The sequence below is a fragment of the Lepisma saccharinum genome, chromosome 7, assembly GCF_977018435.1.
Source record: "Lepisma saccharinum chromosome 7, izLepSacc3.1, whole genome shotgun sequence".
Lineage (NCBI taxonomy): Eukaryota > Metazoa > Arthropoda > Insecta > Zygentoma > Lepismatidae > Lepisma > Lepisma saccharinum.
The window spans coordinates 87165958-87183851 of NC_139235.1; the positions used below are offsets into that span (position 1 = coordinate 87165958).

At 39.9% G+C, this 17894-nt stretch overlaps 1 protein-coding gene across 3 annotated transcripts in view; it reads left to right on the forward strand.

Moving 5' to 3' along the window:
* Nucleotides 1-17894, forward strand: part of rho-5 (rhomboid-5) — a 670560-nt gene that overhangs the window by 148209 nt on the left and 504457 nt on the right. For 2 of the 3 annotated variants that reach the window (XM_083125572.1, XM_083125573.1), the window contains exon 1: nucleotides 7029-7209. The exons of the other annotated variant lie outside the window; for it this stretch is intronic. In XM_083125572.1, coding sequence (XP_082981698.1) covers nucleotides 7154-7209 — 56 coding nt within the window. In that variant the 5' untranslated portion in view covers nucleotides 7029-7153. Of the gene's footprint in view, nucleotides 1-7028; nucleotides 7210-17894 lie in introns of those variants that run through there. 3 annotated transcript variants of the gene reach the window in all.

The following is a 17894-nucleotide window of genomic DNA, read 5'->3' on the forward strand; positions in this document are numbered from 1 at the left end:
AAAAATATAAGTAAGCTGTTAGTGCTAGAAAGAACTCAAAAAGCAGTTCTGGATCCATTATATTTTCTTCATAGTATTTCTTCTTTTAATTTTTTTTTGGATCATGGGGTTCAAATATCGATTTTTTTGGTAAAAAAAAATGTTCTTGGTTTACAAAACACGAAGTAGGCTACTCTATTGCGAATCTATGTACAGGGTGATTCAAAAATTCCTGACCACCCCTTATAAAATGAAAAAGAGTGTTGATTGCAGCAATTGGTCACGGTAGTAATATGTTAGACCTAGGGGGGAAACTTTTTAGTGCATGTCATGACAACGTCAGCCATGTTGGTGACCGCCATCTTGCATCCAACTTAATTTCTTTAAATGGGAAGGGGGTCATGTGGGGTGTGGTTTTGGGCTAGAATTTCACCAGGAATTCAGTGGTGAAGTCAGATATATATTGCGGTGGAAAATCCATTTGCAAATGTAAATCTTAAGCATACATTACACTCCTTCTACAAATGTAAAGTAACCTAAGTAGGTTACAACACTCTCCCCCTCACACGCACGAAGAGAAGTCACAATCAAGAAAATAAAATCCATTTTCCACTAACATTCATGTTCTCATTGTTTCCTGGATGTTCTAACGAAGGAGCTTCGAATATTGGAGTTAATGGATTAAAACAGAAAACGCAAGAAGAAAACCATATCCCTGTCTTATGATATTCGAGGCCACGCTCCGGCTTCCGCTCCGCAGAGAGTTTCAGAAACAATTAGCACCATCCTAATATGACTTTCGAAAGCACCTTGGTACGTCCTACCTATTACGAAGACATCCAGGAGCGAATCGACATTTTAAGTCAAGAGAAACTTGTCACAAAACATCTTGACCTCATTACAGCCTTTTGCGCAGTAGAAACAGCCTTCAGAAAGACGTCCGTGTCTTAGAACTCGGAAAAGTCTCATTAAACCCTGATTTGAGTTCTCGAGAAGATCAGAAAGTCCTCCCGCGCCTCCCTCCCCGGTCCCCGCAAAAAGAAAAGACAGAACGAGAGAAAGAGAGAAAGAGAAGCCAAGAGTATCTTTGGCGCAGTTATAAACTTTCCTTCCGGTGATCATGAAACGAAACTGCGGGGAAAGTTTGTTTTATCATGGCAGATCCACGGACTCTCTCCTAAGAGAGGGAGGCACAAATTTGTCTCGGGAAACAAAAAGGAACGTTTCCAGGAATTAGTTTCGCGGAAATTAGCCATTACATTAAAACCGCTGTCTCAACTAAGAGGAGACACTATTCCGATCTTTTTCTCTCGAAGGAAGCATAATTCGTTCATGATACCACAGTAGAGACATCTTTCGGAAGTATAACTGTAGTTGTGACTTTGGAACAACGCAACTTTTTACTTTTGTAATGAGCTTTAGTGGTTGTACCGTTTAAAAGGCGCTGGCGAGATCATGTACACCAATAGTAGAAAAAACGCCTATGACAATATGTACACTCACCGGCAATAAAAAACGAGACACCCATATCCTGAAATACTGGCTTCCCTGTATGGTGTACTATGTGTATTGCATAACTTCACGGCGTTAAGAGAGTCCCAATACCACAGGGGTTCCGAAACGCCTTCATTTCACAGCGCCCAAGTCAGAATGTAGACCTTTCTAACACCTGCAACGCTCAGTAGTGTGGTGAGGTTGCTTGCCTTAAGCCTTCCGTGAAGCGCATTTATTTCACTTCCACGAGCAGTCGCGTGTTGAACTTTATACAACATATGCAAATTAGCAGCTTTTACAAGTTTAATTTATCTTGTATTTTTTTGACTACGTTCTTTTATGTTTTTACATTTATATTATATTGAATTTTTTTATTATAAATTGTTTTAATTTATTTTGCTGGGTGAGATTATTTTATTAACTTTAGAGGCACAGTACACAGTGCTTCTGATCCCACTTTAAACTATAGGTTCAGTCCCGATTAGCCTATGTGTGCATAAAGTGGTATTAAAATTATTATTTTATATCGCCGACAAGATTTTTTCAAGAATACAGGAGAATATGCCATCCACACACTTAAGCAAATGTTTTGTTTCTGGACATGCTGCTTCTTGAAAATGTCATCCTCAATAATTTCTTCACTCAGGACACTTTCCCTTTCATCTACACCAGCAATTGCGCCTACATCGTTCGCCTCGCCGGAAGATTCTTGAAGAAATCGTTCTATTTGACATGTATCTAATCCATGTGACATGTTGAATAAAATAAAAACTCTCGCAAAAAGTACAACCAAAAATAAAATACTACGCGAGAAGGCGCGTGTTGTAAAAAGTACAACATTCACTGACATGCATTGTTCGAAACCTTATTTATGTGGCGAAGCGTGACATTTTTACGTAGTCATCGCTAGACTTGCCAAACGTCAGGGTCAATCTTTCAACCGGGGAAGGGGAAGGGGGGCATTCCTACATTGATAATGATGATAACAGTGTTCGTACATGATGTGTGAAGTAGAGATGGCGAAATCCATCCTTAAAAAAAAATAAAAAAATAATAAAGAAGGGAAAATATGTTAAACTTCTCTCTCCAAAATCCGAATTGCTTCCGAAATCCTGATATTTTTGGCCATCCCTGGTGTGAAAGTAAGATATGTTAATGTAAAGGTTCTGTTTGAGTAAGTATGTCTACTGTATCACCTCGAGAACAAAAATCTTGATCAATCTTGTCATTTGTAAGCATAGTAAAAACAGCAGGAAGTAGCTACTGCATGGGACCTCTCTCGCTCGCTCGTACTCGTTCGAGTCTCCCACCCTCGAGCGTGCTGCGCTGGAGCGTATGTGTGTGTGTTACACCTACGTCACAAACTGCTGAATTCTGGCTTCGAGCAGCCATGTTTTAGGCCAGTTCTTGTAAAGATACGGAATTGAAGCGGGTGGGCGGAAGATTTGAACCTTGTTTACGATGGTACATTGTGCAGTATTCGGTGTTTCAAACAGAAGCTCTCGTTATTTCACGATATTTCCTCGCACACGACAAACAAAACTGACCGCAAAGATGGTGGCTCATCATGACGTCACATGAAACCCAACTTTACAATAGAATATAAATTTAATGTGACAATAATCGCAGATACATAATATGTGCAATATCCGCCTTGGTAGTTTCAGCCCACAATCATCTATTTCACTTTCTGTATTAGTAAGATATGTTAAACTACATATTAACATGGAGATGTTTAGGGGTCCCGGGTTCAAATCCTGGCCTGGGCATGGATATTTGTGAGTGTCCATTCATCAATTTCATCATATCATCACACATCCCCATCTTCGCAAATTAGCCAGAAGTGGCAGAAAAGGCGAAGTAAAATAAAGCAAATCAAATCACAAAATCACAAAACATGGAGATGTTGAGTATGTTCACCTATGTTTCAATTTGACTGCGTCTTTCCCTTCACGATCCATATTTGAGGGTCCACTACCACAGACAAATTACGGTTATACGTGTACTACTGGGTTTCGAGTGTATACCGCTCGTTTTGCCTGTTCGAGCGTTATTCGCTCGAGCAAAGAAGCTCTCAATGCCGTACGCTATCTGGCGTCGTCCGTGCGAACTATTTGGCGCTCGAGCGTCGCGTCATTCTCTCACTGCAGCACTAATAAATTTGAAACAGTGAAATCATTATCCTGTAGAGTTTTTGTGCTCTATTTAATGACGGCATTATATAACCTGTCAAAAATTCATGTGATCTGAAATTTCCATAATTATGCAATTTTGCAAAACGCTTAATTTTTTTCTAGTAAATACTTCAAAAGCCATAAATATGAAACCTCTTGAACAACTACGTCAGTTTTTTTTTTCTATGGGATCTATGGTGTTTGTAGATATGATATTCTTCGCCAGAGTGAAATAATTTGCTTACGACAAGAGTTATATATATATACATTGGATATTTCGTATAAATCATCAGACCGTAACACGAAAAAGTTGGTTAGCGAAAAGCTTTTCGGTTTGTATACATCTTAATGTTTGTTTTTGTATTTATTTAATTCTGTGTATGTAAAGGATACAACATTCAACGAAAGAACTAACAATAGTTGCCTGTATTACACATATAAAGCAAATGTAAAATAGTAAATAGTTACGTCGAAATATAAACATTTACATGCAAATCTCGAGGTAACTATAGTTGTTTTTTTTTTTCAAAAATGCATCAAATACATAGATTTTGAAGATTTCCTATACGATATTAAGGAAGCAAATTTGTCACAATCATTAGCGATTAACAGCGACACGATGCTTCTCCGTTTGTTGATCTGGCAACGCCGCGCTCCACATAGCCCGTAATGAAAGCTACTTACAAAATTGGTTATCGTGCAAAGTGGGGCCTGTGTGTGCTGTTACCACAATTTGATTATCAAAAAGGTATACATTTAATGAGTCTCAACAAAATTTTTGCTCTTATGAACTTCCCACTTTACAAGATATATATTTTTTCTGTACATTGAACATACAATTTCCTCAATCTTTTCATTAATTTTGTTTTTATTTCAGTCGTGTATTTTGAGGGGAATGGCTGCTGTCCCATGAGACGTCCGTTAGGTATGCCCCAGTCTACCGACCGATATACGCATATCAATTTATCGATATTTCTACGTATACCCTGTAAAGTACTGCAAAGTTCTAATGGGCCCATTCAGTCCACACTGCATAAATGTTATCGTGTTTTGTGTAAATTTTCTGAGACTGTGGTAGATGGCTCTTGCATTCTTAAAATGGAATACAGTGTTTTCTGTTCTTCGCATCACAGAGAAAAGGCAGTTGTTAAACAGCGCTGTAGTTGATTGTATCACCGCATTTCCCACACACTATCATAGGGGCAATGTAATGGAAGTTATATCTGTAGCACCATAACTATGGCGAAGAAATAACAATGCCTGTTTACTGCACTGCCGATTGTTTTTCCTTACGGATCAGGATCAGCTTTATTGTTGTATTTACTTTGTTGGAAGTTCCGTTCGTGATAACAATTCTCCTGTTGATTGTGAAAGGTACAATGCGTGGCCTGTAATTCTGACCCACATCACGAAGCTACTGCCCATTGCAATAATGTTTACGGAAATAGTTTCTCGTCCCTCATATTTCTGCTCATATAAACATTTTTCAATTCTACGTTAAAAAAACAAATCAAAGTGCTTAATTTGGTATGAAATGTACAGTTAAAATTCGAAGTAATTTTATGTCTATTCGCAATCATAACATATGCAAAGGAGTTTTTAAAAAAATAACGTTCTAGTACACCATGCCCCTAAAGTCAACATCTATTTCAATGAAAACGTTAGAATTTAATTCTGTGTTCGCAAATACGTAAACGACACCTTCCCGAAAATGGATATGTAGGGGTTTCCAAGAATGGGGAACCCCAGCCACCCGATCTGACTCCTTTTGACTTATCTGCATGGGAATTTGTTAAATCCAACAGAAAAACGTTATTAAGAATAGTGATTTGCCTTCATGACCTGTGTACGCTGTGAAAGTGTGTTCGGTGGCGCGGTCGAGATACGGCAAGAGACCGACCCGGAGACAGGCTATGCTAAGTCTTGTCTTGTCTCAATACTATTCCTAGATCTACTGAAAGTAAGATATTCACTCTGCTTATTGCATTTTTTGTTATTTTACGTCTCATTTCTGCCACCTTTGACTAATCGCGACGATGAAGATGAGTGACGATTAGATGAAAAAGATGCTCGTACGGAACACCCAGTTCCAGGTGAGGACTCAAACCCGGAGGCTCCGATGACAAGATCGAAAGTCGACTACTTAAAGTGGCTTGGACACCCATCCGGTGCTGTGCTCTTTGCTCCGTGCCATGAACGCATATATGAGAGAGAATTGAAGGTAGATCCCCAACACATTCACGATTGAGGCGCTTTTTTTAGGCGATGCGATCAGCACCACGCTCCGGTCCTTTGTACACATTCATTAGAGGCTGGGTGGACCCCAAAGCCACATTATTAAGGGACACGGTCGAAACTTCCTACCTTAGCATCTCCAATCAATCAGACCCGCCCACACACTGGACCACCGCAACTCTTGATCTAATGAAAATACTTGTATAAAAGATGTACAGTGGAATGCACCAGCATTGCCAGGCAAATTGTGGCTTCTTTTCATTATTTTACGCAATGAGATCCTCAAGAATCGAAACAAAACACCATATATGCTGCTGACAACTTGTGCACCAACATATCCCGAAACACGTAAAATGCAAGAGAAAAACTGAAATCGACATGGACAATTTGCCGAGCAATACTTGCGCATCCCACTGTGTACGTGATACCGTCGGAATGAACCAATTTATTTATTTATTTAATTGAAACAGAACAGGCGCATGCCCAATTACAGTGCTCAATATGGGATGACACAATTACATAAACAAGAACGTAACTAAGAAAATTAACAAGAAATATGAATGAAGTAATATACGTTTTACATTTAAGAACAATTGTGAGAAGAAATTAATTATTAGATTATAGAAACAAAAGAAACACAGAGATAATACAATAATAAATGACGCTAAACTGTTGGATATAACCTTACAAGCTGAATGAAAACCAAAATTCAATGAACAAAACAAAACATGCAGAAATTCAGCGAATAGATCTAATGTTACAATTACATTTAAAAGGTCTATGCTTGGATTATTCTTAGAAACTGAATGAAATAACTAATTGGGGACCAGTGGGAACTTTTCTCGAGGAGGATCACTTAGATTCTTGACACGCTCTAGGTAATCGGTTAATGAAGTCATAAACAAGTATGGGATGGAGAGATTTCTCGTATGGAATCCTGCAATCTTCTGTCTCTTGATAGCGCCGCCTGTTGCAGTGTGTGTGAACCTTTTTGAGGCTGACCGGAAGGGCGCGTTCGGCCAAAGCACATCAATGTTATTGTGCCCTCTCGGTATTTCCAGTCCGATGATCTTGCTGGGCGTCACTGGTAGCCGGAAACGAGTCAGTCCGTTGCGTGGTTGAGTGAGTGAGCTGTGTGGTGCAACTTGCGAGAACGTGGATGGCTCGTGCTTCCTCTCGAGAAGCACCAGATGTTGGTGTCTCAGGTGAAGGTGCAGTGTTTTTGTGGATGTTTTGTGATCCGAAGTGTGTGCTTCGTGTGAGAGACCAGGATGCGTTGGTGGCACCGACGACAATGGACCCCGCCTCATGGGATTGAGGAGAGAAGGTATATGAAGTTTCGCCTTTGTGCTTGTTTCTTCTAAGTCAAGTTTCTTATCAGGCACTAGCGTACACGCGACTTTTTTCAGAGAGGGATGGAATTGCAATACATTATATTTATTGGCTATTCTCTACATTTCTTCTGCTTCGTTCGCCAATTTGTTGCAGGTTATTTGCATCAGGTGATATGTTGCTACCTAAAGTGGATAGACACTCAAAAACAAATGTATTCCATATGTTGAAGAAAGTCAGTAACCATATACGAAACTTGACTATTATGTGTTAATATGACAACATGCATGAGATGTTTTTAAAATATTGCCATTTTTTGCCAATTTTTAGTGGAGAAGAAAATTGGCAATATTTTAAAAATATCTCATGCATGTTGTCATATTAACACATAATAGTCAAGTTTCGGGGTGTAAGGGGTGCTCCTTCCACATAGTGCACCCAATAGTCAACCTCACTTCCACGTAGTACACCCTGGACTGCAGACTAACGAGGCTCTGGCGACTGGCCCCATGGCCAGTATAATTCTGTGTCGTCCTGTGTCTTGTCCTTATTTGTGCTGAGCGCCCTTTCTAGCCTCAGGTAAGGAGATTTTAGTTTTCAAATACGCTTTTATTTTTGTGTGATAAGGGGCTGGACCCCGTATAGTGTGACGGGTACAAAATAGCCTCAGTGCTTACGCATCCAAATTTTTTAAATTCAAATTCAAATAGTCAATTTTCGTATATGCTTACTGACATTCTTCAACATATGGAATACATTTGTTTTTCCAATTTTTAGTGAGGTCTCCCCGATGGCGCAGTGGTAGCGTCGTCGCCTTGTAATCAAGGGGTCCCGGGTTCCATTCCCGGTGGAGACACATGGTTCGGATCCCACTTTAAACTGTAGGTCCAGTCCCGATTAGCATCTCTGTGCATAATGGACTTAAAACAACAAATCAATCAATCCAATTTTAGTGCATATTATTTTTTTATTGGGGAAAACGTAACTACATTCCTCCTGAGATTTTAGCGTATGGGACCGGTGGCCATCCACAATCGTGAAGAAATTTGGGAACTGCGAATGAGTAAAGTAACCCAGTCAAGGAAACCCACAAAAACGACTGGGTGTTCGTCGTGCTGACCACACGTCACCCCGTAACTGGTTGGATGAAGCCCACCTCTGCCGAGGCATGTGGGAGTGAGGCCGGCAATTGGCAGGTAGGTCTTTGCCCTTAAGAGCTGTTTCTGTTGCGCCTCATAAAAATATTTTCCACATTTTGACATTTAAAAATGCGTGACTGTAGACATTGTTTCTGAGGGAGGAACTCCTTTCCAGACCCTCTCTCAGAGTTGCCATTATTTCGGTGTTTTGGAAATATATGATCATAGGCGTCGATTCCATGGGGCTTGGGGGGGGGGCGCTCGAACCCCCCAATGTTAACGGTGTGGGGTAGAGCCCCCAAACAATTTTGCTTAAGAGGATCTAACGTATTATTTTGCTTCACTTGTAAAGTTTCCTCTGAATTGTGCCACATGAACTTAACTTTAAATACACATTTGAAATGTTCTAGACCATCAACTTGGGGGGGGGGGGGGGCTATGACGAGAGACAGCAAAACACGTGACTTATTACTATATACTAAGTATATAATTATGAGTATTGTTAAAATTTTTGCTAAAAAGAGTTTCAAAAGAAGATGTGCATGAACTAGGGTAGTGGATGAGACTTTTGGGCTACAAATGGCTCTCACATGACATTCAGAACGAGATCATTGATATATTAGGGAGATCTGTTTTGCGCTCCGTGGTAGCAGATATTAAAAGTCGGGAATATTTTGCTATTATAGTTGACGAAACTTGTGACATATCCATCCGTGAACAATTGACATTTTGCATTCGAACTCTAAATTAAAATTTTAATATTTTTGAGGAATTCATTGGCTTTTACGAGTTTCCGAACACTGAGGCCAAAACCTAAAAAAGGGAGGGAGGGAGTCATTCATTAATTTATTTCAGTGATCAGAGCCCCCCCCTATATATGATGCATTGTTGACTAATATCCGGAGTTCCTCTACAACTCCACAATGGACGATATGCAATTTCATGCACAGTAGCTTCATACACGTGCTTAGATGGTGAAGCTGTTAGTGGATGGAACTTGTTGATCCAGTAATGTTTAACCACAGTGACTTCATTATTTATCCTTCCCCCCGAAGAAATACAGTAATTCACAATCAAATCAATCAAACAAACAAACGAACAACATGTTTTGTAAATCGATTGTTTCTATAAAAGCGACACTATCCGTTAAAATTTCTGCTGTGTCGATGCTCTGAGAAATGCGTTGTAGTCTCTTCCGCCTGCGCAGATGATGTACTAAGTGGATTGTTCTGTGCGCACTACGCGTCTTTGCTACGATGCGCAGAAGAACGAAATGCATCACTAGAATGGGTCTGTCTGTTCTACGTCGATGCGCAGAAAGATGCGGCGTTGTCTCCCGCGCCTGCGCAGAAGAAAGAGGCACGGTATGTGGATACATCCTTGTCTAACATCTATAAGCAACTCGCTTTGAATATTCCCACTAACATACAAGGCAGGAGTAGTACAAGCATAAGTTAGCTGTATATTGTGACCGGCTTTTGTTTACAAAGGAACATAAGGAGACGGTACAGAGAGACCGTACGTTCATTCTGCCCCCACGTAGCACTAAACAATCAGTTACTTCCACGGACTGCGGTTTAAGTGGAAGACTTTCGGAGGGTTGAAATATTGGACCGCCACCCTCCTCATCGCCGGATGTGACGTTTTGATGAATCGCTCTCGGATTTCAGTTTACACAACGCCCTCGCGCAAGCAGCTCTTCATCTGTCACCGTCACTTTGGCTCACGGGGTGTCAGCGCCAGGTATACGCCCGTTGCCATATCTGGGGGGGGAGCTCGCTCAACCAGCAACGAGACACAATCAGTCCAGGCTTTTTGGAAACTGGAAAGCTGGGCGTATTGGAAAATATATACGCTGTCATATGTGTGCATTTTATCCTGTCATTGTCGGGTAAGATTCTTCTAAGTCCTCGTTCACAAGTGTCAGTCGCTCCCCCTCCGTAAAAATAGTATTTTGATGGATCTTCTTCGTAATTTGTTGAGTTTAATTTGCAGATGATTTGCCCTAAAGCTCCATTCTGGACTAATTCAAAATCATTAGTTAAAAATATTTAACTGTCCTAGGTCGTTCGAATTGTACACGCTGGTAGCGCACATATATTTTGAGGAGCGGAAAGGGGAGAACAAAGTATATAATTACGAGGGTTGGGGAGTATGTCATGGCAACCCAGTAATAATTCGACAATCGAAGGATGTATTAAAAATGTGTTATATACAACTGAAAGAGTATCCATTATGGATATTTTGTTGGTAGGAATCATGAAAGAAAACCCAAGCAACCTTGTGACATACACATGTATTAATGTACAAGTTACAACAACCTGTCTGACCCTGTGACATACACATGTGCACATGTTACAAAAACATGTCTGATTATGACAAACCTTCGAAATAATCTCCCGCATGAATCAATGAACGGAGAAGAGTTACTCTGCCCACGTGTTGGACATATAATATGCAGAAATGTAGGCAATGCGATATTCTATTTGCCCAGTAGGGGTAGGTGATCTGATCAGTAATCAACCCTTCTCGTGAATAACCATATATATTACAAGATAGGGAATCTTTGAGATGTTGTACCCTCTACATAAACATTTCCCCCTCATTCATTCCAACCAAGTGGTGGCTCAGTCGGTAACGCGTCTGACTACCATGCTAAAGGTCCCGGGTTCGATTCCCGGCCGGTTCAAATCCGGGAACTTTTCTAACGTTGGAAGCGGCCCCGGCGCTTACCCAGCGTCGAATAACATGGGTACCTGGGGGAAACCCTGATCACATCACCCCCACTCACGACCGGATCAAGAAAGTGTGGGGCGTTACCCCCCTTCATGGCGTTGTGCTATGCACAGGGGAGCACTTTACTTTTTACAACCATTTCAATGTTTTTGCTATACTAGCTAATTACCCAGCGTTGTCCGGGTATTTATTTATCAAAATGTTCTATTAGACAGGAAAATAATGAATTCTAACTATAGTGTAAAATGAACTTGGAGTTGAACGGCATTGGGAGTGTCACTATTCATCTTAGCGACCCCGAAAACTATGGATTCCACACTAATATCGGTCGTTTTCGATTATTTTTACATGTCACCCACTTCCCACCCCCACTCCTAGGGGTGCCAGGGGTGTCTTACCCCCACAGTAGTCGATAGGTGATGGAAGTTGGACCGCATTGGGGGTGTCACGAAAACTATGGATTCCACACTTTTCGCAACACAAAATCATATTAGCCTGAATGTTAGACAACCCGAGAAACACTGTCGTTGTGCGGGTTTACATAGAGTCACGGATGTCTGTTTCTGCGGAATTTAATATCGGTCGTTTTCGATTATTTTTGTCACCCCTTCCCACCCCACCCTAGGGGTGCCAGGGGTGTCTTACCCACAAAGTATTCTTTCGAAATTGCAGGTGATACGTGTACCATGTTTGGTTGAAATTGCTCCAGCCATTCGAGAGTTATGCCGGAACAAACAAACATCCACACCCACACCCATACATCCACTTTTTTATATGTAATATATGGAGATTAATCTGGTGGTGTGAATATCAATGAGCGTTTTTTGAGGAATATTTTCTTAAAAAAATAGCTTACACAAGGATCTGCGGGACAGAATATACCGAATTTCAAAATACAAGGAATTGAATGATTTGTTAAGCTTTTAAATTGCTTTTATTTTTCATTTCTAATGCATTTATCCAGAAATGATATTATTTATGAAATTTTTTTGTTGATAATTTCATAGGATGCATATTGTATACCGTTCGCCCTTCCGTAAACCAGAGAATTGAGATGTTCTTTTCCCGCAAGAAGAAATATTGCTAGGGAGGGGTGTAGATATAGGGCGAGAAAATATCTAATCAAGGGAACAGGGGTGAAAAATAGCTTTCGGTAAAATATAAGGTTTCCGGTCTTCTCAGAAGATGATATTAGCGAAAGGGTTCATATTCCTTGTTCCGATATCTGGCTCGAAAATAGTAGTTTCCGTGGAAACCTGGAACTTCGGTTTAGAAATGTTTTATTTGCACATTAAAAGAATTGAGATGATGGAAAATTGGTGCTTGGTGGTGATCAAACCATTTCATCAAGTTTTCATGTTTGGTTGTTGTCAAGTATTTGATGATGTCACGTTTTAGATATGTTTTCCAGATATCTGAATAAATAATGTTTGTTTGTTGGAATCGAATTATTTAGTCGGAATTATCAAATGTTTTTTGTGTGCACGAGCGTTATTCGCTCGAGCGAAGAAGTTGTCAATTCCGAACGCTATCTAGCGTCGTGTGTGCGAGCTATTTGGCCCTCGAACGAAATCCTCTCCCTCCAGCATTATTAGATGAATACATTTAGATGCTTTCTAAAATAACTTAACTTTTGGCTTAATGATCACCTGTATGGTACACAGAAATGAATATTTGTTTGAAATAACTAACTAACTAACTCTCTAGCCTTCTTCAACCCGAAGGTTCATGGCTGCAGCAACACAGGCCTTCCATCTGTCCCTATCTTGAGCATGACCTATATACTCTTTTACATCCCTACCAATTTCCTTTAGGTCCATCTCAACATTATCCTTCCATCTTCGTCTTGATCTTCCTACTGGTCTGTTACCATCAGGTTTCCCAACAAGAATCCTGTAAACGTATGTTTGAAATAAAAAGTCAGCAAGCTCATTTGATTAGAACAACAAAATAATCTAGCCAGAATTACTAAATGTAGTAAAGTTGCCATGCTTTTTGTGTATGGTTAACAACCAAATGTTTTGTTTAATTCAAACCGTTTTTGTTCTGTTTAATTTTCAACTTGCACTACGTTTAAAGTAATTAATTTCTTTACGCATAACACACAAACGTCACTTTTTAAAAAAATCGATTAATACTAAATAGCAGTGTCATGCTGTTCAAACAACCACTGAGAAATATATTATAATTGATAATTAGCGTCAGATAAATAAGTTTAACACACACACTCTTGACAGGAAATTGATGATGTATAATTATTATGACTTCACAAATATAAGACATGACACATAAAAACATAGTAGTTTGTCAAACGCAGGGTGTTTCAGTTCGAGTCCTGAATACCATGTCGTTACAACAGTCATTAGTCGACAATGAGACGTGATTAATGAAAACAAAGGCCTTTAACAAAGTTTCTGGTGGTTTAATGTGTGGAGGCCATTTTGCTGGCAAGTTGGAATCGTCGGAATAGGTGTTAGAGCAGAAAGCTTTTCATAGCTGTAAATTGTGGTCACGTGACCCCAGGAAATGCTGCTCTCTAATTAAAATTCACATTTATATTGTGATGGTGTGGTGTAGCCTGTCCTTGGGCTCTCCAGTGAGGGAATTTGAAATAAAATTAATGTAATTTAATACGTGATCAAACATCGTATTTCATAAAATGTCCTGATGGCTTTTTTTAGTACGTGTAGTCACTGCTATGTTTTCAAATATTTCCAAATGTTTGATGTTGCTTTGTTTGAAGATATTGTCCAACATAGGTTCCAGTCGCACCACTAAAACTCTTCCCATGAATCGTGATACTTGCGCGATTTATTTGAACCTCGTATGCTAACCGTGCTGGTTATTTGTGCCGGTCAGTTTTTTTCTTGCTACTTGCGACAGGCACATATTTCGTCCTACTTGCACTGGTTATTCGCGCTTGACAGATTTTTCCTGCTACTGTCGCGGGTTATTAGCTACTTACAGGTTTTCCGTGTTATTTTCGCAGGGTTATTTGTGCTTGACAGGTTTCTCGTATTACGTGAGCGGTTATTTTACCTGACAGGTTTTTCGTGCTACTTACACAGGTTATTTCACATTACAGGTTTTTGTGCAACCTGGGCTGGGTTATTTCACCTTGGCCTATAGGTTTTTGTGCAACTTGGGCTGGGTTATTTCACATTACAGGTTATTGTGCAACTTGCGTTGTGTTATTTCACATTACAGGTTTTTGTACAACTTGCGCTGGGTTATTTCACATTACAAGTTTTTGTGCAACTTGCGCTGAGTTATTTGACATTACAGGTTTTTGTGCAACTTGCGTTGTGTTATTTCACATTACAGGTTTTTGTGCAACTTCCACTGGGTTATTTCACATTACAAGTTTTTGTGCAACTTGCGCTGAGTTATTTCACATTACAGGTTTTTGTGCAACTTCCGCTGGGTTATTTCACATTACATGTTTTTGTGCAACTATCGCTGGGTTATTTCACATTACAGGTTTTTGTGCAACTTGCGTTGTGTTATTTCACATTACAGGTTTTTGTGCAACTTCCACTGGGTTATTTCACATTACAAGTTTTTGTGCAACTTGCGCTGAGTTATTTCACATTACAGGTTTTTGTGCAACTTCCGCTGGGTTATTTCACATTACATGTTTTTGTGCAACTATCGCTGGGTTATTTCACATTACAGGTTTTTGTGCAACTTGCGCTGGGTTGTTTCACATTACAGGTTTTTCGTGCTACCTATGCTGAGTTATTTCACCTTACAAGTTTTTTTTTTACACACACACACAAATATAATTATTGGGTGGGTGTGTAGAGGTGTAGATAAATTACAGGAGTCTTATTTCGTTTCACACATGTTGATGCTATATAATATCTTGTTCACTTCTGTATGTTTATAGATTGATTGATTTGATTGATTGATTTAGTTTATTTTACTTCGCGTTTTGTGCCTCTTGGCTAATTTGCGAAGATGGGGATGAGTGATGAAATTGATGAATGGACATTCACAAACAACCAAGCCCGACCGGGATTCGAACCCGGGACCCTTGGCGTCGCAGCGCGATGTGCTAACCGCTCGGCCACAAGGTCGGGCAATGTATGTTTATAGACAATATTAATGTATTCTATCACGTTTCGCTAATTTCGATGCTTTGAATCCTCTTAGAAAGTCATTTTATAACCTATATAATGCAACCACATGACAGAAATTCACGGTTGATATTGACTTTTACTTCTGTCAGAGAGCAAAAATAACTGTAGTATGATACGGATAGACTGTAGGGATCTGGGCAGTGTAAATATATCTTAAGAATTATTATTTCATGCAAACGCATGAAATAACCTACGATAAGCAACCTTCAAGGTGATAATGAGGGTTCACACCCATTTTGCAAAATGAAATTTCCTGATTTTTCCAGGTATTTTAAAATAACTTTCTACACTACTGTATTGTGATTCAACTTTCCATTAAGTAATTGTTATATGTAGCTACTTAAACTACAAGTTTATCAAATGAATCAGGTATGTTGAACACTGTTGAAAATACATTTAAAATGACGTGTTTTATGTTCAATATACATTATGTGTTCATGAAATGCTATTTGTTTTCCTACTGTGCTTTGTCTGTTGCGAAAGTATTGACATATTCATTTCTCTCTGTGTTACATGTAAATCACATTACGAATTTATGCATAAATCTTTTCATGGGAAATGGCAGAAAAGGCATTCACTTTGGGAGAATCGCGTTCGTGTTCCACAAATTCATGGGGGTTAGGAGTTCCTCAAAACCTTACGTTGTGTCTATTCACTTTCCCTGAAAGGTGAAAAGTTGCTTCATCACTGTAAATAAACCTCTCGGAGAACCCATCCGTTTCCATTAATGCGAGGAAATCAGCACAGAAGGACGCGCGCAAAGCATAATCAGTGTCTTTTAAGGCTTGAACTAGTTGCAAGCGTTAGGGTTTCATTTGTAAACGTTTCCGCAGAACCCGCCAGACAGTTTTCTGTGGAAGTTGAAGTTCTCTCGCTGCCCGGTAGGTGGACTTCTGTGGACTCCGCACGAAACATGTGCGCACTCGTTCCACTGTCTCTTCCCCAGTCGACGGACGGCCAGTCGATTTTCGTTTACAGATGCAGCCCGAATCTCTGAAATGTTCATACCACTTACGAATGGCCTTCCCCGTAGGTGGTTCTCTCCGATATTTGGTACGGAAACGCCGTTGCACACTAATCACAGATTTGTTCACATGATATTCAAACACACAGAAAGATCTCTGTTCTCCAGTCAACGCCATTTTCCTGCTCGCTGCTGACTCCTAGCAGTAGACAGTGGAAACACTGCGTGGAAACTAAACTTTGAAAGTTAACCTTTCGAAGCGCATGTCTCACAATAACATATGTTTATTAGATTTCACAGAATAAGTTTCTGTAATCGGGTCCATCATTTTGACTTACTCTGTATTATATTTTGAATTATCATATAATATTATGGTTGACTTTAAGACGAGGCATGAGACTTAATGTCTCCCATATTAGAGCTACATAAATAAATTTCCAATTATCAACACCTTCAACTGTGGCAGTGTTCACAATGTTGTGAACTACAACTCGCCTACAATGAACTAGGCATGTTGTCGCAGTTCACTAAGGGAAAGCCGACGTTTCCAGCTATAGGATAGTTCCTCGCTTTGAACTAAAAGCTCCACATCCTGTATTAAATTAGTATTACGACTCTGCGAACCTAATTTCCATGGTGATCTGTTTCCCCTCCTTCCCAATTAAAATTGCAAACAAGGTTTCTCCCGCACACACATTCCCCCATCCTTTCCCATTATTCGCCATATTCCGAAGGAAATGTGATCTGTATTGCAGGGACCGTACCTCCGGGAGGGTTTCGAAGAAGCCGTTGCTGGGGAGGAGAGAGCAACAGGGATGCCGGGTATGGCTAATGAGTTCCTAAGCGGCAAAAACTAGCTTGCAGGTGGAAGCAAGTGCTTTGTCGGTGGTGGGTGAAGTAATGGAGGTGTGGACTTGCATTAATAGACTGTCTAGACCAGCAATACTCGAGGGACGCCGCACTACAGCCCACTTTTGAATCTATAGACCCGAATCGACACTTACCGCATCTTGTTCCTTATACAGTAAAACTTCTCAATAACGGACAAGCCTGAGGAAAAAATAAATGTCCGTTATTAAGAAGTGTCCGCTATTCAGAAAAAAGTATAGGATGTTACACAATAGGATAAGCATATTACAGTACGTACTTTAAAGGAAAAAGTTGAAGTCATCAACAATATGTTCGTAAAGTCAGTCGTTTGCGTTTCTGCGACATGGAAGCAGAAGTGACACACACTTCTCAAGATAACCACAAAGAATACTGTCTACTGTCTGCAGTTTTAAAAAGAAATACCTTTGGTGTAACATGAAACAATGCGCGCTAGTTCGAAATACTGGCCATTGTTGTGTCCAATTCCAAGAATTCGGACCGATTTCTTTCAGGCCGTCCGTTATTATGAAGTTTTATTTGTTTTGGGGTGGGAGTTTTCAATGTCCGCGTCCGTTATTAAGAATGTCCGTTATTGAGAAGTAATATTGCATTAAACCTAGGGATGTGATGAAGCTGAAAATTTACCGATGCCGATGTACTCGCCGATGATTTTTGGAACCGATACCGATTCCGATACATAAGATTATTAAACAGAAATGGGATGTTATTTTCAGCATGACAAAAATAAATTTGCTATGTACATTTCTATTGCATCCTGGTTCAGCAATGACTGTTTTATTTCCGATTTATAGTTAGGTTGATCCTCTGA